Source organism: Ips typographus, linkage group LG12 (assembly GCF_016097725.1).
Source record: "Ips typographus isolate SLU linkage group LG12, UJ_Ityp_2.0, whole genome shotgun sequence".
Lineage (NCBI taxonomy): Eukaryota > Metazoa > Arthropoda > Insecta > Coleoptera > Curculionidae > Ips > Ips typographus.
The window spans coordinates 55,523-78,747 of NC_138433.1; the positions used below are offsets into that span (position 1 = coordinate 55,523).

Sequence of the window (23,225 nt, forward strand, 5' to 3'; positions counted from 1 at the left end):
ATTTGACGCAACACAAAAGCGGCAACACAGCGCCACGTCCGTCCACAAATCATGTGATCAACAAGTTTAAAAAACCAACCGGTGTCACGTGCGTGTGTAACTCAGTCACTGCTGTCAATTGTCAATTACTTCACTAATCTAATTAATTAAATTTCAATAATTTAGAGAGTGGGAAGTAAACTAAAAGTTACCAAAGGAGGTTATAAAAATCTTTTATTTTTTTTTATTTTTTCACACTTATAAGCAAAAAAACTGTTTTCTTTTGCAGTTTAATTTATTTTACGATTCCACTTTAGTGTCTTAATTTTCCAAGTGGTGATAAACCGTAAAATGATCGACACGACTTCCGTAAGCATTCCGGACACTCAGGTAAGCGTATTTCAATCTTGTTTATGCCAAAATTCCTTAGTTTTAACGTTTAAAAGCCTAAATTACAACTGTAATAACAATTGGCGCCTTTTCCTCATAACCTAAATTGGCACTCACGCCATGGTCAGCATGTTTGGCCGTTAGTCGCATGGCTGCAACCTACGTCCATCTTGGTTTCAACAAGGTAGACAAGGATAGAGCTAGCTTGCAATGTCTTGCATGTGATTTGTATTTGTTATAATTTGGGTTTTTTTATAAAGTTGTAGAAATAAAGCTTTTTTTTAAGGGAAATTCAATGAAACCTGTACTAACCACGCGGACATCCAACATAGAGTATCTGTGCAACACAAATGAGATGCAAGAGATTGTTACAGGGGTGTACTTGGGTAGTTATTCAGTAGCCCACTGTTTGGAGAGTTTAGTTGAGAAGGGAATCAGGTACGTTTAATAAGTTATTGCCGGACACTCTGTATACAATTTAAATGTTTAGATACATAATTTGCGTGCGTACCCAGCATGATCCTCATTATCAGCAGTCCCAGATCAGTGATCCAGCCATAACTTACCTGACTTTGGACATTGCTGACAAAGAAACTGAAAACATTTTACGGTTTTTTCCCTACGTCAACAGTTTTATTGACAAAGCTTTGGCGAAAAACTGTAAAGTATTAGTATACGGTGGCAAGGGCAATTCGAGGAGCGCCACATTAGTTTCCGCCTACGTTATGCAAAAGTACGGACTGTGCGTTAGGTAAAGGTTGAATAGGAAAAAAAGTGAGGTTCTCGACTGAGGGAAGACGATTTCAGGGATGCGCTGCGTTTGGTAAGAGCCAAACGAGCTTGTGTCGCTCCGAATGCCGGTTTCAAAGCGCAACTGTTGGAGTACGAGCCCATTTACAAAGCACGACGTAAAGTGGAAAGTGAAGGTTCTTCCAGCAGTTACAATCACCGGTCCAAAAGAAAACTGGATCAGTATATTGATGCTGGTGAGTGTAATTTTTTTCATTTAATTAATAGACAGTCAATTTTGTCCTTTTAAGTTGGTTAATTCTTTCAGTGGTGTAAACCCTTATAACCCGGTCTTGGAGCAGTTTTAGTAAATTAATTAATTTGGATGACAGCTGTCAGATGATGTTATCAATAGGGGTAAGTGGTGTCTCGTTGACGTTTCCTGTTTTGTTCCCATAGCAACCAAGTAAACACATAGTAGGCTTGTGTTTAGACTTTCTAACAGTGAATGGGTTTACACACCGCCTACTATACTAGAAAGCCTAGAAGGTGCTTGTCAAAAATTCCAATATGGCAGGAATAGTGGTGACAGATTGAGGATTAGATAAATTTTTACGGTCGGAGGTCTAGTTTTGACCATTGTGTAGCCGGTGAAATCCCTTGTTAGAGAATTTTAGCAAATGCTAACAATCGCCAATCATAACTAGAGTGTTATCGCAAGAAAAACCCTAATTTTGTTATCTTAATTTTGACAGCTCGTAATTCCGCCATTTTGACGGTTATTAAGGTCTAGTTTTGACAGGTGTGTAGCCCGTGAAATTCTCTTTAAGATCCTAAATAGAGAGTTTTAGCAGATTTTGTTAGTTAGGGAGTTATTGCAGCGAAAACGAACGAGGCTTTTCTAGTATAGAGGGCGGTGGTTTACCACCATTATAAAATTGAATTTTCTATTTTCTAAATTGCGCTTTTTTTGGTTTAAAAAGGTGAAATTTGCGTTTACAACGTAGTAACGTTCTACCTCAATATCCGTCCATTCCGACCGGAATTTTTCCAGTCACTGTTACAAGACAACAATGTCGAAAAGGTGAAAGGTTTGTTTCGGAGTTTTACCAATTTCTTAGGTTAGCTGGATGATGTGATAAGGACATTTTAGTTTGTAAGTGTGTTGTTTTTAGTGTAAAGAACGCACATGTGCAGTATTTGCGTAAATTACAAGCACTCTGGTAACGGGTGTTCAATAATTGTTATGAAGTTGGCTGTGGTTTGAAATGACAGCTGTCATATAAAAATTGTTTGCAACGCTATCTAAGACATACGCTTTTTGTGACAATTGCCATCCATAGGCGACCTGACCATAACAATTATTCAACACCCGTTATTTGTGAAAGCAGCTTGCCGACCAATCAGAAACTACCAACAGAGTGCTGTGATTTCCATTAAAAGTTCCTGGGGGCGGACTTGTCAAGTGAAGCTTTGATAGAATGTGACAGAAGAAGCCTGACACTGGCTGGTTCGTGTCACATTCTACAGACCTTTCTCTTGATCACTCCCTTTCAAGAATACGCATCCTGTGCTTACGGTTGACGCACAAAATACGACAATGATTAGAGTATTTGTCATTGTCAGTTTAATGGTGGAGTGTGTTACACCTTTTATATTAATTTGATCTCTTTAGTAGTTAGTTTCTATAGAAACTGCCAGTTTCGCTCGAAATTACAGGCACGTGTCTTCCAACGTACAAATCAGAGTAAAAGTATTTTTGTAACCTAACTTTAAGCTAAATAAGTGATTTAAATAAAATAAATAGTTTATTCTTAACGGAAGCATTTTATTTACTTAACATACTCTAAGATACTGTGACCTTTATTCAATTTCGGTGGGATCAAAGATTACGATAATTTTGCTGGTATTAGAGCGCATATGATTGGTTTATCGTTGGCGTCCTTAATTTCCCATTTAATGTCCACAGTGACCTGGTAAGATATTAATTAGTACAGTCTGCAATTTATTCACTACCCCATAGACTAAACGATAAGTATAGACAGTGGCAATGGAACTGAAAATTAATTTAAGTAAGCAACGTGAGATGGCACACAAGGGGAGTTATTTTATACTTAATACATTATATGAATTTCATGTTTAATCTTAAAACAGTCACGTGATCTGTTGTATTAAAATGAGTCACGTGATTTAGAGTTTTTAAAACTAAAAAACGGTCACGCCAGCTCGAAAATTAAATTTATTTATTAAAAATAGTCACGTGACCCGTCATGTTATTTTGTCATTTACCAGTCACGTGATCTTCAGGGTTCCGTTTTGGCGTTAAATAAGAGTCACACGTGACCTTTAAAAACGGTTAAAACTAAAAAACGGTCACGTGACCTTCAGATGGGATAACAAAAGAAAGCGGATTATAGGAAATACTGCAACAGTTGGCAACTATGTCTGCAATGACGAGCTGCTGTATTAGCGCCATCTCTTAGAGTTTATCTACAACTGAAGCGAAATACATCAGCAAGCCCTTTTGAAGCGTAAAGGGCTTCCATTTTGGGTGCCACTTTAATAATTACATTGCGCTGGTTGTCTGTACTTATCATTTTTAGTCTATGACTACACACACAAACTAAAATATGCAAATTTATCGTCAGATGACGTAGCTTTTGAAACTGACAGCCACTATTGGCGTTTCAAGGTAAGAATTACCTACTCCCTCGTTTCGGGCATTCCAGCTGTCATTTCTCCGTTTGTTTACGTTGATATGAAGTGACAGTGTCATATTATTTTATAATGTTAGGTTAGGAACGTGTTTAGCCCGATTTTAGTTCAACCGGCGGTGCGATCTTAACTTGAAACGCCAATTATTGCGTAAAATAAAAAAAAATTACGTAAAATCGCTATTATACACTCTTACCCTGGGATATGCAGAACTGATAGGCATCGTTGTGACGTATTTATAGGTACTACCAGCCTCCACGGGACACGTGATACCAGAATTGACGCAACCGTCTGGATTTGGCAGAGAAAATGGCATTTCAGCCCCCAAAATCACACCGTGCACCACCGCTTTCAAGGCACTGGACGCCACATCTGCAACCCGCCACTCACCAACCGTTTACTTAATAAGGTAAATTGAACAACTTACTAGTTTTAAAATTGATCGTCATGGTGGCGTTGGTGTTTCTCCTTAAAATACAACGTCGGGCATTGTTGGCGCATTTCGAAATGTCAATTGACTCGATAACGCCTTCCACAGAACCTACAAAGTTTCCTACTAAAAACAGAATTTTTACTTGCATATACGTACCGTCACAATTCGTGTATGGGGCCGTCCAGACGCTCTGGAGCAATCCCAGCACAAATACAATGCACAGGGTGATTGATGCCATTTTGTGTGCTGCGCGAAACTAGACTGAAGTCTCCTCTACTGAATCAAAACCATTATTATCTACAAAAGGACAAAAGTTTATCTTTATTGTTGCCTGACCAAAGTGTAATTACACACACCAAATACGATTAAATCTTAAGAGCCTTTCAACTAACTACCAGAGAGACAAGAGTCCGAAAACTGGCAACTATGGTCGACGGCAGTATTGGGAGCGATGCACGTCATCAGTCACCGCCTACTATACTAGAAAAAAATTCCAATATGGCGGGAATAGTGGTGACAGTTCGTATTGTGGAAATTGAGTTATTTGAGGATTAGATGAGTTTTTACTGTTTAAAATCAAAACTTGAGGTTATTTGCGTGAGTTATGTTTGTTTGCTGCCGTTCATAAGGTTTTCAAGCCGCATTGTAACAGCAATTCAGGTAAAAGCCCAACCGCGTCAGTTTTTTACCGGATCTAACTCAACAGTGGTTAAACACTTTGAAGTGGACACCATAGACTAGTTAATGGTGTAAGGCTCTTAAGTTATAGTGTGTAATTGACAAACACACGTAACGTTTGGATAAAAAAGGACTGGACGATAAATTGCGCTCTTAATTCGTTTTAATTTGATTAAGAGAAGTTGCTTTGTTTGTTTTTCCTTTATCTGGGTTATTGGGTTCAATTGTCCGCTTACACAAAAGGCAACCCGGGGACAGAGTGAGATGACTCAGTTAACTGCAATTCCATTGATTACAAACAGAAGCCGCATTCGTTTTCGAACTCAATGGAGCGAGAGCAGAGCGTTATTGACGTCACAATGACGTAATTTGACAGTTGGTTAAAGTAGGCTTTTGCTAAATTACGTCAGCGTGACGTCAAAGACCAGAGAAGTTCCTTATAAATTGCAATTTTTTCAGGTTTTGGTTCAGTGTCTGTGGTACTGAAGGTTTTTAAATTGCAACAGATGGCGACACTGTACATTGCACCAATGTAATGCAACAGCTTTAGTATAGATGGCGCCAGATGTTCATCCACTCTCCTATACAGAGTGATGGTTGTATAAGCATTCGTCACTTTGGAGGATTTATACCACGTCGTACCAATACTAACGTACATTTATTCATCATTGTTTACTTGATTATTTGTAAAATCATATTTATGAGCCACCCATTCAATTATTTACTATTGTTTCTGTCCAGCGTTGCCAAAGCTATCCCGAAAAGTTGCAAAAATCGGGATTTAGAAACGTTTTCTTGTAGTATTTGGTATAAAACGTATTTTTGAGATTTATGACCGTTATTTTTACTATTGTCACGTGACCGTCTAGCTAAATAGTGTTCTACGATCACGTGATAAATGTCACTAACGTCAAAACGGTTTTTATACTATTTACAGCAAGAATCAATGATTAAAATTTAATTTAAATTTAATTTTAAATTTTTTTATTTTTTTTAATTTATTTATTTAATTTTTTTATTTTTTTGTTTTTTTATTTTTTTTTAATTTAATTTCATTTAAATTTATTTTATTTTTTTATTTTTTCTTGGCAACATTGCCAATATAATAACAAACCGAAACGGTGTAAACTCAGCAGGAGTAGGAGAGTTCATCCTGGTCTGGTCTGAAGCCTAATCGTCACTGTTCTTGTATGGGTAATATAATATGATGACTGCCCCAAAATATTTCAACACATTTACCCCAAAAAAACGTTTGGCAACACTGTTTCTGTCATGCTAATATAATTTAAATGTCAGTGAGAAGGTACTTTCCCTTTTACAAAACTTTCTGGATCGATACGCACGTTCACAGCTTCCAGACCTATGATCCGTCCTTCTTTAATACTTTCGTCTCAGTCTAACAAAAGTAGTTTATCCCGAGGGATTGCGGGGTCTCTTCTGCCGCCCCCCCCAAACCGTTTCGTATGTCGCAGGCGCCCCCATCAGGTCTCGTCGCTTGTCGTATCGATAGCGAAAGCCCTCTGATGCTCGCATCGGATAAAACGCGATCTGCATTCGGACTGTACGTTGGTACCTACCTACGTTGGTATTTGCGGTTTGTTTTGGTTCTGCTCGAATAAAATAAGCGAGTTTTTTTACCGGGTCAGTGTCGAAATGGATCGGATTTTCATGTTTTTGTGAAAAACGGGGTAAACGGATTTTTTTTTGGGGTCACAACCAGTTTGGCATGAAGGTAACTCAACCAAATACCCAAATTTCTAAATCTACTAATGTATTTATAAACAAATAATTTGCATGTTTAAAACTAACCGGTGAATTAATTAAAAGCTTAAAAATTTTTGGAATAGACAATAATTTGTGTAGATAAGATATAAGCTGCTAAAGTAGTACACATTCGTCATCTGGCAAGTAAGGATAACCGTCCAAGACTGTATTGGTTCAGTTCATTGATTCAACGTGTCTTTTTGACAGTACTACAGTTTGTCATTAATAATGGCGCATTTTTATTGTAAATATCCTGTTTTGAGGTGTTTTCGTAACTAGAAACCTTAGGTATATTCAAAATGTAAGTTCAACTTTTGTATGTTAATTTGTTAAAAAACCTTGCCCGTATTCGTTTAACTTTACTGACAACTGCAAACTGATACTTTATTCTGATCATCTGTCATTTTTTTTGTAACCAACCAAACTGACATTTTGACAATTATTGTTGCAGTTAGTTTTTGACTTAAATTGGTTACACATTATTCGAAGTGGATTTGAGTGAGTTAAAATATTATCAAGGTAAGGGTATCTAAAGCCAAGGAATTAGCTTAAATTAGCCGTCTTGAGCTGCTCTTTCCAGTGGTGTTGAGCAAAAAATTCTATCTCAAAAAATGTGTACAGTGACCGAAAACATTCAATCACCATACTTTTCATGCACACCCTGTATAATGGAAGCTAAAACGTTTTTGGTATCCTGCAATTTTTCTTTTTAACAGTCACCGTTTTTGAGTAATTCAGGAAATACTGGTTTGTTAAGTTAGTAAAATTGGAATCTTTTTTCTTGCAGTATTCGATATAAAGAGTGTTTTTAAGATTTATGAATTGTGTCAATGGTCACGTGACTGCCCAGCTAAATTATCCTTTGAAACCATGTGATATCTGTCACGTACGGTTTTTAATTAAGTAAACGTGCGGGTGTGAAATTCATTAAGAAGCAGAAATCCACCTGGGAAGTGCTGAAAAAAACTGCCAAAGAAACGGGAAAGCTTACTTTTACCTATTGTTTCAATTTTATTAGAAAGAAAGTGGATTATCGATGGTTTTTTCACTGTTTTACGTTACGTGAATATTTTAACGGTTTATTAATAGTGTGAATACATTTAAGGCCTTATAATGAGAAGCTAACGAACTTAATTGCTTGCTTTTAACAAACCATTTATCGAGATTTTGTTTCATATATGGACGATTAATTCCTTAACAGTCCAGAAGTAATTATTACTAGATGTGGCACTATTATGTCATATTTTAATCTAGTGTCAATACAGCTAACTTTTGCTTGCCATCTTATGTGATACACTGAAGGCAAATCCCACTGTTTGAGTCAATATGAGGGTTTCAAGCTAATTTCAACCGAACTCACCAATGTTCCAACTGAAATTACTTCACAAATACAGTCCGGTATAGTAATTTAATTAAAGAAAGCTTTAATAGTAAAGCCAATAACAGTGTATTACTACGAAATAATTACAAACCATGATGGTTTTACACTCTGATTATTTTTTTTACGATCGTAGTACCATAAGCACTGAGGCAATTCGAGGTATTATCAGGCACTTTGCCAGTATTAGGAGACATTTTAAGGTATTTATAAGACATTTCATAGAATTTTGAGGCAATAACTGTATATTTTAAAATATATTGCGATATTTTCATTGAAATTTTCAACTATTTTAAGCAATACATTGTACTAGACCAAGCAGTAGGCAATGTAAGAAAATCGACCGCACATGTAATTATTATGGTAAAATATTTGTTATGTACATGATATTAAGTTGTAACAATATTCAAGTTTAAACTGCGTTTTTAAGGTCACGTGACTTGGTGTATAAAAAAATACCCCTCGATAAGCACGCACAACTTTTAAGGAAAATTCTCCAACAAAATGAATATAGAAAAAAGTCACGTGATTATGACAGCAAAACATTTAATTGTCGCCGTCTAATTTGCATCTTAATTACGTATATACAGCCGGAGACAGTAAATCTAGCCCAAAGACATATTTACGGCGAGTTTGTCGATAAATTTTCGCAAAAATCGCCTACCTTGTATGGCAATGGCCGGTTTGTCTCGATATACCAAGGTTATGTCAGTTTACAAGATACAAATTTGCATTTACCGCGCCCTTATTGCCACGGTAAACTTGGTCACACTGTCAATTGTCAGTTTTCCGTCGGGGGGATGATTTTTTTCTGGCTGAAATCGTTCAAGCTGTCACTTTTGTACTATTTTTTCTGAATAAAAAGCAAATTTTTGACGTAATTAAAAACGATAGATTTGGCAACGTTATTCATCATCCTAACCCACAAAACACGACAATTTTAACTTATTTCAGTTTCTATTTCCATAAATACGTTGCGTGTAGTTTTGTTTGCGGTTTCGTGTGCATCCGGCTTTAGCCAGTTGCGGATCCATGTTATTCTTGGGCTTTAGCCTTTTTTTTTTAAACGGTGTTGGTTCATTAACGAACCTTCAAAACGTTTGACCGATATAGGACTATTTTATATGTCGATGGATAACCAAATGAAATGAGGTTTTCCATTCAACTTTCATATCGTTTAAACCCGAATAATTGCTTTATTTGACTGACACTCTATAAACTTTTATACGTCGATGGATAATCAAAGGATATACAATGGCATTGACCTTTTAAAGAGTTTAAAAGTATTTTGGTATCTCATAAAACTGAAATGGTACTTTAAAGCGTCGTTACCGATACATAAACCAGATCGGTTTTAGAGTAGCTGCTTAGATCACGTGATACTTTTCCAACCATTTGTCAAAAAAAACGGGTAACTCAAACCGCCTGGAAACGTTTCATGCGATGACGTACACGATCCAGATGCCATACAGTGTGTCCCAAATTGTTTCTACATGTAGAACCAATGGCTGCAAGCCATCTTGACGGCGGCCATAAGAATTTACAAAGTTACCATCCATATCTCGGAAATCAATGACGATAGATTTTTTCTAATTACGTCATCGTGTTCTACGTAAAAAAGTGCCTTAATAATGTGTTAGTTTCAACACTTTCTTTGGCTTTGTTAGAGAGAGTGTTTGAAATGCACTGCCTCTGACGTTTTCCCAATTTTCCGGAAAACGGAGAAAGATAATTTAATTTGGAAACCAGAAATAAGTTTCACATAAAATTCTCTAAAACTTTCCCCATTTAACCGACTTTGTAGCTCTTACGGTTACCGAGATCCCAACACATGTATAGAACCAATTTGGGACACACTGTATACTCAAGTAGTTTCAGTATTTGCGATTAATTAAAGATGAGTTTTATTGGTAATTAATAATCATTAATCAACACACGCCAATGCAATAACAGCACCTACGTTGATACGCCTATGCTTTCAGGTTAAATGCACGCAAACCTTACGCTGCATCGGAAAAATGTGCATTTTTGAATGTTTAAACAGAAATTATGATTAGAAATCAATTATTTAGTCACGATTGCCAATAAAACAATCGTATACAGGGCGTTTTTGTTTTGTTTTGGTTGCAGATGGCGTTCAGTCGGACTAATCGAAACTCCTGGAGCCAATCGGTCTCCGTACCTTTCAAGCCGGAACAGGACGACAAAATGGCGGAAAAGTACACGGAACGAATGATGTCCGCCCACATGAGACAGCTCGATCCGCTCAAAGAGGACTTGGCCGATTGGCTCAACAAAACATTACGTGAGTACCTTCTTTCTGTCAATTTGTCAAATTTTTGACAGTTTCAAACGCACCCCATCACGCATTAACGATGCTGGTGTAGTGAGATACAAAGTTCGATTCCTGCTTCAGGACGACTTTTTTATTTTTTCTTTTAGATTTATTTACAATTTTTAATGCCACGTAAACAAACTTGTATAATATACGTGCATAAAAAGCGTCCTTGCCTAATACCCCCCCATTCTTTCAATTTTTTTGAAAATAAAAAAATTGCTAAAATTGCACTTTTTGTAAAAACAGCATATTTTTCGACACACGTTGCTTTGACCCTAAATTACTCCCTTACTTGACAAGTTACGTCAAAATGTCATAGAAAACAAAAGATAGAGCAGACTTCAAGCTTTCCAAAAATGTCCCCCCATGAATTGATTGATAACACCGTTTGGCCGCTAGAGGGCGTTAAAATTCTTTCACCATAAAATCACATATTTTGTGACATTCGTTGCTTTGACCCTAAATTACTACCTTATTTGACAAGTTACGTCAAAATGTCATAGAAAACAAAAGATAGAGCAGACTTGAAGCTTTCCAAAAATATCCCCACATGAATTGATTGATTACACCATATGGCCGCTAGAGGGCGTCAAATTTCTTTCACCATAATATCACATATTATATTGTAAATATTTTTTAGTCAGATTTCATGTATCTTTTAATCCGGCCAAGTTTCTGGCAAAGAAATGGTTAAAATGTTACATTTTAAATCTAACTCTGTTAGTTTTTGAGATATCAAAAAACCGACTGCACCAGCGTCTTTTCCGGGAAATTTTAACATAAAATGACACCGAGACGTCAACTGTAACTTGACAAATACAAAAGTTGTATTTTTTGACAGTTCCAAGGCGCCATTTTGAATTTTCTGTCAAAATATTGACTTGCACCTCATTTTAAAGAAAATTTCACGTAGTTTCGAGAAATGACAGACAAAATGAGTTTCCAGGCCGCCATTTTGAATTTTCTGTCAAAATACTGACTTGCACCTCATTTTAAAGGAAATTACACGTAGTTTCAAGAAATAACAGACAAAATGGCGTCCCAAGCCGCCATTTTGAATTATCTGTCAAAATATTGACTTGCACCTTATTTTAAAGGAAATATGGCGTAGTTTCAAGAAATGACAGACAAAATGGCGTTCCAGGCCGCCATTTTAGGCACTACTACGGGCAACGTTGCGCTTATGGGATCAAGCAATCCTTTACTGTTTACCATCCTTGCACGTTATGTATTTTTTTAAATTGGCGCAACAATGGGCGCACTCTACCGTTCCGAGAACGGCAACCGCGCCCAAAAACCCATTTTAGTGCTTTTATAAGCGCGACGTTGTCATTTTTTCGTGTTAGCATCGAGAAAACGCCCAAATGATCAGAAACCAGCGGCGTATCAGTTAACTCTCTTTTAGGATTGAAAATTGACATAAAACAAATAAAATTTAGATCAAAACTGAGACAGCAGAATAGGCACGTGACCTTATAAAAATAGCTCCTCAAATAACTACCCTCAGTCGAAATGGAGTTAGTTAGCAGTTTGGTGTCACTTTTGCCTTGTAACTCCTTAAGGAGGTATTATTTTCGATTCTACTTTTTTTGTAACGTAAGTCTAGGTGTTTGAATACTCGAACATCACCGATGAGTACGTCTACACCCTTTTAATTGGGACATTGTTTTCTGTGTCGCGTTCTGCATTTTCTAGTACAAACAGTACCATATTGGCAAATTAACCATACAGCTACGTTTAGCCGACTATGGAATAGCAATTAGAGCTGAAAAAACATATTCACCCATAGATCCTACCTAACCTAAAACAATTTCCTTTTGGTATTTATGTCACATTTCCTTCCAAACTGTAGATCCGATATTAAGCAAAATTATGTAATTTACGCACTATTGTCTGCGTTTACTTGGTAAACAGTTCGACAACTTTTGATTTCATCTAAAATTGAATACTAGCATTGATATATTAATATTCATAATAAATTAGAACAAGTCCATATACCATACCGGTTAATTAAACCAATCCATAATAATTACCATGGAAAAAATGGTTGACCGCGTATAATAATCGAGAAATCTGTGCACGACCCGACCTGCTGACCTTAGAGCAAGTTTACACCAATTTAACAGTCATTATTTCAGTTAGTTACCTGTCACGGCTAACTTAACGGGGGCATAACTTTAAGACCAGTTTTCACAGAGTTAAGTGCGACAACACTGCATCAATGCTGCTTTTTGAAACTCCCTTAAATCATATAGACACACGAAAATGCTTTATTATTGGAATAAGTCATCCCTTTAGGGACCCTGTAGAGCTCGAATCAGCTAAGAAAAGGCCACAGGCGTCATCAAACGATGATGTCACGATCTCTGTACGTCTCGCTTTAAATATTGCTGCTCTCGTTACTTTCCAAGTTGTTGCAGCCAGTCAGTGGTGTGCTATTATTTTATCAGTAAAATGAAACGTTTTCTTCGTTTTTAATAAAGAAAATAAAAGACAAAAAGTTTTTCAAAGGAATGGAAACTCCTTCTGCTTCTTTCTTCATAAATTGTAAGACGTTACTGACGATTTCACGGCCTTGGCTGTGTATGATAACACCTTTCCTTCCAACCTTTTTGGAAGACATTATGACAAAATAACGTTTTTCATTCATAACACTGTATGAACTTCAACTGCGACCATCAACAATACAACCAAAACACCAGACTAAAACGGAACCTAACCTAACCCCCTAAGTCTCCCTGTTCGCCACTACATTTTTTTAAACTTGGCAACACCGTTTAGAGTGCCGGCTAGTAAAAGCATATAAAAAGGTCCATCTGTCCCTGGCCGCTGCCGCATCTGTTTTAATTGTGTCCAAGTAAAAACCGTACTACGTTGCCAAGTGGCTTTTTGACCGCTTAACAATTTATTTTCGGGAATATTTTAATAGGACGCCTCTGATTATATCTAATGCGACGGCAACTGTAGAAGGAGAAAGAAATAGTTTTAAAAACTGCGTCATTGATGATGCGGTGGCCTTTTCTCATCTGATTCGAGCTCTACCAGGTACAGGAATCATCATCGTGATTCTAAATCTATTCCCGAAAGAATTTAATAGGTTTTATTACCGAATATCGTGCTGTCAAAGTGGAAAACTGATTAAGAGTGGAAAAATCAAAAGGTCTGAGGTCTGGAGCAACGAACGGTCTGGTGTAGGGGTTATCGTCAAGCACGAAATCTGGCAGGCACGATTGTTTGATCCAAAAATTTGTTTGTAATTTATAGTTTTGATTGAACTCTTGTCAAGTCATTTAAATGTCAAAACACCTAGAAAAAAGTAGTTTGTCCTATAGCAACACTACATATAGTGAAGAAAAATGTCAGTTTGGCAACAATGAAAAAATTTGGTAAAAATTAAGAAAAATGTCAATTTGGCTATATTGCAAGAAAATTTGGTAAAAACTTTTGAGTCGGATAGAGACAAATTGATGATGATATTATTTAAACTGGCTAGCATTAAGGTTCAAACAAGATTGTAACCGTATTTAGTAATTCACATTAAGATATCTCGTATGCATCCTGACGATTTGGCCATGTGACTACCAGAATTTTAATAATCTTTCTTTTGATGCTTTGTCGGCGATTTAACATATAGATGTCCCATTGAAATGAAACTGGGACTTCCCTATCCGGTTTTGAATTCAATAGAGTTTTAAGCCGATTTATGGTGAAACACACCCTGTATGATTGGTGTGTTAGAAGCATCATTTTCATGAGTCGTCAAATAACGCCTAAACTATTTATTGACAGAGAAACCAAACACCATTTGAATTTGGGTTAATCGTATAACAACTCCGTGGTGCGTTAACTACTATACATTGTTTTTGAGCGGTAATTAAATCAATGCGGCTCTTTCTACCATAATTTAAACATACAACCGACATCATTAATGCAATTCAGTAGTATATTATGTTAAATGTCCCCCCAATACGATTGTTCATTCACTCTCTGGTTTGTCGGTTTAACGGCCTTAAGGTCGTAATACTAATTCGAATTAAGCCGGTTTAAACGAGACGTAATTTAATTTGGGAGCGCACTCTTTAAGTTGTTATTGCTTCGTTTTGCTTTCGGTACAGTCAGTTGCGTCGTTATTGTGTCAAGAAGATTCCCGTCCTGCCCAATTTCTCTTCAGAGGTAGGGGTTAAGAGTTAAACCAATGGGATAGACTTTAGCTTCCTTAGGCTAGCGGGCCCCAAGGACGGTAAACAGTAAAGGATCGCTTAATCCCATAAGCGCAATGCTGTCTATCATTTATTGAAACTACGTGAAATTTCCTTTAAAATGAGGTGCAAGTCAATATTTTGACAGAAAATTCAAAATGGCGGCCTGCGACGCCATTTTGTCTGTCATTTATTGAAACTACGTGAAATTTCCTTTAAAATGAGGTGCAAGTCAATATTTTGACAGAAAATTCAAAATGGCGGCCTGCGACGCCATTTTGTCTGTCATTTATTGAAACTACGTGAAATTTCCTTTAAAATGAGGTGCAAGTCAATATTTTGACAGAAAATTCAAAATGGCGGCCTGGAACGTCATTTTTTTCTGTCATTTCTTGAAACTACGTGAAATTTCCTTTAAAATGAGGTGCAAGTCAATATTTTGACAGAAAATTCAAAATGGCGGCCTGGAACGTCATTTTGTCTGTCATTTCTTGAAACTATGTGAAATTTCCTTTAAAATGAGGTGCAAGTCAATATTTTAACAGAAAATTCAAAATGGCGGCCTGCGACGCCATTTTGTCTGTCATTTATTGAAACTACGTGAAATTTCCTTTAAAATGAGGTGCAAGTCAATATTTTGACAGAAAATTCAAAATGGCGGCCTGGAACGCCATTTTGTCTGCCATTTCTTGAAACCACGTGAAATATCGTTTAAAATGAGTTGCAAGTCAATATTTTGACAGGAAATTCAAAATGGCGGCCTGGAACCGTCAAAAAATACAACTTTTTTATTTGTCAAGCCACAGTTGACGTCTCGGTGTCATTTTATGTTAAAATTTCCCGGAAAAGACGCTGGTGCAGTCGATTTTTTAATATCTCGAAAACTAACAGGAGTTAGACCTAAAGTTTAACATTTTAACCATTTCTTTGCCAGGAACTCGCCCGGATTAAGATTCACATGAAATCTGACTAAAAAATATTTACAATATAATATGTGATATTATGATAAAGGAGATTTGACGCCCTCTAGCGGCCAAACGGTGTTATCGATCAACTTATGTGGGGATATTTTTGGAAAGCTTGAAATCTGCTCTATCTTTTGTTTTCTATGACATTTTGTCATAACTTGTCAAATAAGGGAGTAATTTAGAGTAAAAGCAACGTATGTCGAAAAATATGTCATTTTATGGTGAAGGAACTTTGACGCCCTCTAGCGGCCAAACGGTGTTATCAATAAAATTATGTGGGGATATTTTTGGAAAGCTTGAAGTCTGCTCTATCTTTTGTTTTCTATGACATTTTGACGTATCTTGTCAAGTAAGGGAGTAAATTAGGGTGAAAGCAACGAGTGTCACAAAATATGTGATTTTATGGTGAAAGAATTTTAACGCTCTCTAGCGGCCAAACGGTATTATCAATCAACTCATGTGGGGATATTTTTAGAAAGCTTGAAATCTGCTCTATCTTTTGTTTTCTATGACATTTTGTCATAACTTGTCAAATAAGGGAGTAATTTAGAGTGAAAGCAACGTATGTCGAAAAATATGTAATTTTATGGTGAAGTAATTTTGACGCCCTCTAGCGGCGAACCGGTAGAATCAATCGACTCATAGGGGGATATTTTTGGAAAGCTTGAAATCCGCTCTATCTTTTCTTTTCCATGACATTTTGAAATAAATTTAACGGGACAAATCAATTTCAGGTATCGACTACATGAAAAAGGAAAACTTTCTCCCCGAACTCGATAATGGAGTACTGCTTTGCCATTTAGCGCAAGTGATCTGCGACACCGCCAAACGAACCCAAATCTCCGGATCGGTAAAAACGACATAATTAGTTAGCATTCTACCCTCAAAACTACTTTCTACTCCCTCTAGAACGTACCAAATGTGCGCGGTAAATGTTTCGAAAAAGCCATGAGGGGTAGTTTCTTCTCCCGGGACAATGTGGCCAATTTCCTCAAGTTTAGCAGAACTTTGGGGGTGCACGAGAATCTTTTGTTTGAAAGCGACGATTTAGGTTCGTTTAGAATATCGTAGTTACCGCTTGATTACATTTGTTTCTAGTGTTACATAATCAACCTAGAAGCGTTATTCTGTGCCTTCTCGAAGTAGCTAGAATAGCTACCAAATATGGGATAGAGCCTCCCGGTTTAGTGCAACTGGAGAAGGAAATAGCGGAGGAGGAACGGAACGATTCTGGAATGGGTTCGTTGCTTTCGTGGCAATTCCAGACCACTCCTCCTCCTCCTAGATTAGATGGTACGGATTTCAAAATGAGCCATAGCAGGTATGGTTAATTTGGACAAAAAAATTGGAAAACCAATCTCCATTTTGAGACATTCGTGTTCCAGATCGACCTCCGCCATCGCCCATTATACGGAACGGTGGAACACCGGTCCTCACGTTCTTCTCATTCCAAATCCCAACGATATCAGAGCTTCTGGTAAGTTCTCAGCAGGGGGTTTGTCAAAACTTTTACTAAAAATTCTTTCTTAGGCGATCACAATAACAAAAACAGCGGCGCCAGCGATGGGGTGCCTAGTGACCACACGGAAGACGAAGAATGGTCGGGGGGCAGTCCAGAGGATCCGGACCTGGACGTGGTGGACACTAGCACGAGAAGCGTGGACAGTAAAGGTGGGGGCGACACCCCAACGCAAGCTTTAACGACCGAACTGGACCGGAAAGTGCAATTAGCCGCCAAACTGATGCAAAGGAACTGCAACTGCGCTAACGGTAAATGCGACAAGTTGAGGGTGCGGAAAGTGGGCGAGGGCAAATACAATATTGCCGGGAAAAACGTTTTTATAAGGGTAAGTTTATCGGAACATGTCATTTTTCTTTAAGTAGCAAAATTAAAAATTGCCAAAATTGAACTTTTTATAAAAATAGCATGTTTTTTGACACAAGTCGCTTTGACCCTAAATTACTCCTTTATTTGATAAGTTACGTCAAAATATCATAGAAAACAAAAGATAGAGCAGACTTCAAGCTTTCCAAAAATATCCCCACATGAGTTGATTGATAACACCGTTTGGCCGCTAGAGGGCGTTAAAATTCTTTCACCATAAAATCACATATTTTGTGACACTCGTTGCTTTGACCCTAAATTACTCCCTTACTTGACAAGTTACGTCAAAATGTCATAGAAAACAAAAGATAGAGCAGACTTCAAGCTTTCCAAAAATATCCCCCCATGAGTTGATTGATAATACCGTTTGGCCGCTAGAGGCCGAAAAAATTCTTTCACCATAAAATCACATATTTTGTGACACTCGTTGCTTTGACCCTAAATTACTCCCTTACTTGACAAGTTACGTCAAAATGTCATAGAAAACAAAAGATAGAGCAGACTTCAAGCTTTCCAAAAACATCCCCACATGAGTTGATTGATAATACCGTTTGGCCGCTAGAGGCCGAAAAAATTCTTTCACCATAAAATCACATATTTTGTGACACTCGTTGCTTTGACCCTAAATTACTCCCTTACTTGACAAGTTACGTCAAAATGTCATAGAAAACAAAAGATAGAGCAGACTTCAAGCTTTCCAAAAATATCCCCACATGAGTTGATTGATAACACCGTTTGGCCGCTAGAGGGCGTCAAATCTCCTTTATCATAATATCACATATTATATTGTAAATATTTTTTAGTCAAATTTCATGTGTCTCTTAATGCGGCCGAGTTTATGCAAAGAAATGGTTAAAATGTAAAATTTTAGGTCTAACTCTGTTAGTTTTTGAGATAAATTTTAACATAAAATGACACCGAGACGTTAACTGTAACTTGACAAATAAAAAAGTTGTATTTGTTGACGGTTCCAGGCCGCCATTTTGAATTTTCTGTCAAAACATTGACTTGCACCTCATTTTAAAGGAAATTTCACCTAGTTTCAAGAAATGACAGACAAAATGGCGTCCCAGGCCGCCATTTTGAATCTCCTGTCAAAATATTGACTTGCACCTCATTTTAAAGGAAATTTCACGTAGTTTCAAGAAATGACAGACAAAATGGCGTCCCAGGCCGCCATTTTGAATTTCCTGTCAAAATATTGACTTGCACCTCATTTTAAAGGAAAGTCAAATTGAAACGTTATACACGGTTGCCAGATTGAGCAATGTTTCCGTTTCAGCTGTTAAAAGGACGTCACATGATGGTGAGAGTGGGCGGCGGATGGGACACCTTGGACCATTTCCTGTTGAGACACGATCCGTGCCAGGTGAAAGTTGTAAAACGGGATAGTCCGGACCGTGAGAGTGCGGACGCGTCCCGTTACCTGCACATCAGGGCCAAGTACCGCAGCCCGCCACCCCGCGCAAATAGGGAATCGGTCACGCGCTAATGTCACTCCCTACTACCACCACCAGCACCAACACTCACACCCCTCTCGTTCACGGTATAGCCGCATTCGTTTTCAGGCGCCATGGAGCGAACAGAGCGTGTTTGACGTCACGATGACGTAATTTGGCAAAACCATAGATTGATCAATTGTCAAACTACGTCATTGTGACGTCTAAAACGCGCTGCTCGCTCCATGGAGCCTGAAAACGAATGCGGCCTATAGTTTAGTTATTGTGTGCAGTAGATATTTGAAATTGTTGATAAACTAGAATTATATTTGTTAATTTTTCCCCTGTATTTTTTACGTCACAATTGGCAGTTTAATGTTTATTAATTTAAATTAATACATATCATGGTTTTACAGTTGCCCTACCATGTTTCTTAGTGGTGTTCGGTTACCAAGGACGGTAAATAGTAAAGGATTGCTTGATCCCATAAGCGCAACGTTGCCCCCCGTATCGGCTAGGGCCGGTGACGATTTTTACGTCACCATCAAGTCAAGAAAATTTCCCAGTAAATTTATGGGTCTAATTGAAGTTTGCTTGAAAAATATCATTTTCCTGTCCTGACTGTCATTTTATTTGAAAAGTCATAAATCTGAATCACTATACTTTTCATGCACCCCCTGTATAGTAGCGGACTGTGAAACTCCAGGAATTTAGCAGTTTTTTTACGAAAATTTCAGCTTTCCTTTAAATTTTTCGAGTTATTTAGGAAAAACTGGTTTGGTGCAACAAATTTTCAAGAAATTCTGCTTGAAAATTTGAACAGCCTGTAACTCGGTTATTTTTTGAGAGTTCAGGGAAGTGAACGCTTAAATTAGCCGTCTCAAGCTGCTCTTTCCAGTAGTGTTGAGCAAAAAATTCACTTAGAGTGAGAAAATGACTGTTTTAAGTACATTTTTGGAATCCTCATTAAATTTCCTGTTTAATAACATAAAAAATACTACACAATTTGGTACAGTCAGAGAGAAAAGCGTTGTCAAAATTTGAAGTGCCAAAAACACAGTTTGAAAGTATAGTCAGGGACAAAATCGCCTGTAAAACCCATTTAGAGTAAGAAAATGACTGTTTTAAGCACATTTTTGAAATCCTCATTAAATTTCCTATTCACTAACCTCAAAAACACTACAAAATTTGGTACAGTTAGGGAGAAAAGCGGTGTCAAAGTTGGAACAATCAAAAATGCATTTTAAAAGGACAGGCAGAGACAAAATTGCCTGTAAAACCCACTTGGAGTGCGAAAATGACTGTTTTAAGTACATTTTTGGAATCCTCATTAAATTTCCTGTTTAATAACATAAAAAATACTACACAATTTGGTACAGTCAGAGAGAAAAGCGTTGTCAAAATTTGAAGTGCCAAAAACACAGTTTGAAAGTATAGTCAGGGACAAAATCGCCTGTAAAACCCACTTAGAGTAAGAAAATGACTGTTTTAAGCACATTTTTGAAATCCTCATTAAATTTCCTATTCACTAACCTCAAAAACACTACAAAATTTGGTACAGTTAGGGAGAAAAGCGGTGTCAAAGTTGGAACAATCAAAAATGCATTTTAAAAGGACAGGCAGAGACAAAATTGCCTGTAAAACCCACTTAGAGTGAGAAACTGACTGTTTTAAGTACATTTTTGGAATCCTCATTAAATTTCCTGTTTAATAACATAAAAAATACTACACAATTTGGTACAGTCAGAGAGAAAAGCGTTGTCAAAATTTGAAGTGCCAAAAACACAGTTTGAAAGTATAGTCAGGGACAAAATCGCCTGTAAAACCCACTTAGAGTAAGAAAATGACTGTTTTAAGCACATTTTTGAAATCCTCATTAAATTTCCTATTCACTAACCTCAAAAACACTACAAAATTTGGTACAGTTAGGGAGAAAAGCGGTGTCAAAGTTGGAACAATCAAAAATGCATTTTAAAAGGACAGGCAGAGACAAAATTGCCTGTAAAACCCACTTGGAGTGCGAAAATGACTGTTTTAAGTACATTTTTGGAATCCTCATTAAATTTCCTACTCAATAACATAAAAAAAATACAACAAAATTTGGTACAGTCAAGGAGAAAAGCGATGTCAAAGTTTGACCAGCCAGAAACGCATTGTTTGTAACTTACCAGTAATTTACCGGTCAAATTGGCCTGGTAATATAAAATATTAACTTTACCGGTAATTTTTACGATCCCGAGACTTTACTGTGACGTCAAGATCCTTTACTATTTACCATCCTTGTTCGGTTACTCCTCGCTAGACCAACAGCAGGCTGAAATCTGACAATTGACACAGGTCACGTGATAACTGTCAGATTGGTGAAAAGAGTGTAATAACCGAACTTTTTAGTCTTAAAACCACTCAATAACCCTCATATTGAGGTGTTTGCCTTTAACTTCTTGTCACTAAAACAATGGAACATGTTTCCAGTTCGCAACCCATCATATAGTGCAAACTTTTGTTATAATAATACGATGAGTACTGAAAAATAGAGTTATATTTTTGTTTTCCCTTTTGGTTGGTAACGAGAGATGAATAACTTCCAATAAAGGACTGAATTAATAAATATTATTAGGAAGTTAGTCATTGCTCGTCGAGTAGAAAATGATAAGTTGTTCTAGTTTGATAAGTTTTGTGGGTATTTTTCTACTAAATTTGAAAATATTGGTTTAATGGTGTTTTATTTCAAATTTCAATTCCCACCATTTGCTTTTAGCTTAATTGCACAGCATTGAGTAGATGTGGTGATGTTAGAAACATGAGAAGAGAGCAATGTGCAACATCTGGTGACATCTGTACTCAACTCTATGAATTAGAAAGTACAGATGGAACGCCATCTTCTGGCATCCAGTTGACTATACTGTAATGAAGGTTTTGTTCTTTGGTTATCAAGCCCCTCTGATGAGCCGTAATAGGATTGATGAACAAATAACCTCACCATCTTCAGCCAAATGAGAAGAGATGTTATAAATTGATTTTTGTCTATGTAGGATCGTCTCAAGGAGTTTAAGTCACCTAGACAGCCACAAAACAGTACGAATCAGAGGTTATCCAAGAAATTCACGTATTACAAAAGGTTTGCCAGCCCAGTTAGGCCTAATAATGGACAGAAAAACACACTTTAAAACCTGATTGTGTAGGTTTACTGCACTAGTAGTGTAGGTTACTCTCTATTAAATATTTTGCAATTTATAACGGTTTTTTATTGTATACCTATCAGAAAAAAAACCCTTAAAACAACTAATAATAACTTTTTTATTTGATTTGTTATAGATTTCTTTTAAACTCCATTAGAAAGAGGATAAAAAATACTAGAAAATGAGCCAAACTGGCCTCTCTAGCTCTTCATATGTTACTGAGATATTGGATGTCAAAAAATAGTAAAAAAAAGTCCCCTCAATTTTTTTGAAGAAAAACTTTAAAATGCTTTTTTTGTACTTATTTGACCTAAATTAAGGTCCTTTGGCATAAATATGCCCTTTGCTGTGCATTGGAACCCTTATGGAGCAAAATTAAAAATTGCACTTTTTGTAAAAATAGCATATTTTTTGACACACGTCGCTTTGACCCTAAATTACTCCCTTACTTGACAAGTTACGTCAAAATGTCATAGAAAACGAAAGATAGAGAAGACTTCAAGCTTTCCAAAAATATCTCCACATGATTTTATTGATAACACCGTTTGGCCGCTAGAGGGCGGCAAATTTCCTTTACCATAATATCACATATTATAATGTAAATATTTTTTAGTCAGATTTCATGTGTCTCTTAATCCGGCCGAGTTCCTGGCAAAGAAATGGTTAAAATGTTAAATTTTAGGTCTAACTTTGTTAGTTTTTGAGATATCAAAAAACCGACTGCACCAGCGTCTTTTCCGGGAAATTCTAACATAAAATGACACCGAGACGTCAACTGTAACTTGACAAATAAAAAAGTTGTATTTTTTGACAGTTCCTGGACGCCATTTTGAATTTTCTGTCAAAATATTGACTTGCACCTCATTTTAAAGGAAATTTCACGTAGTTTCAAGAAATGACAGACAAAATGGCGTCCCAAGCCGCCATTTTGAATTAACTGTCAAACGATTGACTTGCACCTCATTTTAAAGGAAATTTTACGTAGTTTCAATAAATGACAGACAAAATGGCGTCCCAGTCCGCCATTTTAAGTTTTCTGCCAAAATATTGACTTGCACCTCATTTTAAAGGAAATTTCACGTAGTTTCAAGAAATGACAGACAAAATGGCTTTCCAGTCCGCCATTTTGAATTTTTTGTCAAAATATTGAC

At 36.9% G+C, this 23,225-nt stretch overlaps 3 protein-coding genes across 9 annotated transcripts; 2 read left to right on the top strand and 1 right to left on the bottom strand.

Annotated features, from left to right (window-relative positions):
• The first annotated feature begins 142 nt into the window (after positions 1-142).
• LOC145736667 (serine/threonine/tyrosine-interacting protein-like) lies at positions 143-2,916 on the top strand. 4 transcript variants are annotated; one of them, XM_081991097.1, is made up of 7 exons: positions 143-369; positions 426-553; positions 656-807; positions 860-1,120; positions 1,177-1,355; positions 1,427-1,515; positions 2,082-2,916. In XM_081991097.1, the coding sequence occupies exons 2-6, from the start codon at positions 518-520 to the stop codon at positions 1,432-1,434; spliced, it is 636 nt and encodes a 211-aa protein (XP_081847223.1). In that variant the 5' UTR covers positions 143-369; positions 426-517; the 3' UTR covers positions 1,435-1,515; positions 2,082-2,916. The 4 variants fall into 4 exon arrangements, with proteins under 4 accessions (XP_081847223.1, XP_081847222.1, XP_081847221.1 ...); XM_081991096.1 differs by lacking the exon at positions 426-553 and having other exon boundaries at positions 1,410-1,515; XM_081991095.1 differs by lacking the exon at positions 426-553 and having other exon boundaries at positions 144-369.
• Positions 2,906-4,562, bottom strand: LOC145736668 (ecdysteroid-regulated 16 kDa protein-like). The gene is made up of 4 exons (XM_081991099.1): positions 4,403-4,562; positions 4,241-4,354; positions 4,010-4,185; positions 2,906-3,071 (listed from the first exon to the last, which is right to left on the bottom strand). The coding sequence occupies exons 1-4, from the start codon at positions 4,482-4,484 to the stop codon at positions 2,988-2,990; spliced, it is 456 nt and encodes a 151-aa protein (XP_081847225.1). The 5' UTR covers positions 4,485-4,562; the 3' UTR covers positions 2,906-2,987.
• LOC145736663 (growth arrest-specific protein 2-like) lies at positions 4,089-21,610 on the top strand. Of its 4 annotated transcripts, none has more exons than XM_081991089.1 (8): positions 4,089-4,222; positions 10,197-10,371; positions 16,306-16,421; positions 16,481-16,622; positions 16,670-16,892; positions 16,957-17,048; positions 17,102-17,418; positions 18,739-21,610. In XM_081991089.1, exons 2-8 carry the CDS (start codon positions 10,197-10,199, stop codon positions 18,946-18,948), a joined length of 1,275 nt encoding a protein of 424 aa, XP_081847215.1. In that variant the 5' UTR covers positions 4,089-4,222; the 3' UTR covers positions 18,949-21,610. The 4 variants fall into 4 exon arrangements, with proteins under 4 accessions (XP_081847215.1, XP_081847212.1, XP_081847213.1 ...); XM_081991086.1 differs by lacking the exon at positions 4,089-4,222 and adding an exon at positions 4,787-4,906; XM_081991087.1 differs by lacking the exon at positions 4,089-4,222 and adding an exon at positions 6,091-6,656.
• The last annotated feature ends 1,615 nt before the right edge of the window (positions 21,611-23,225 follow it).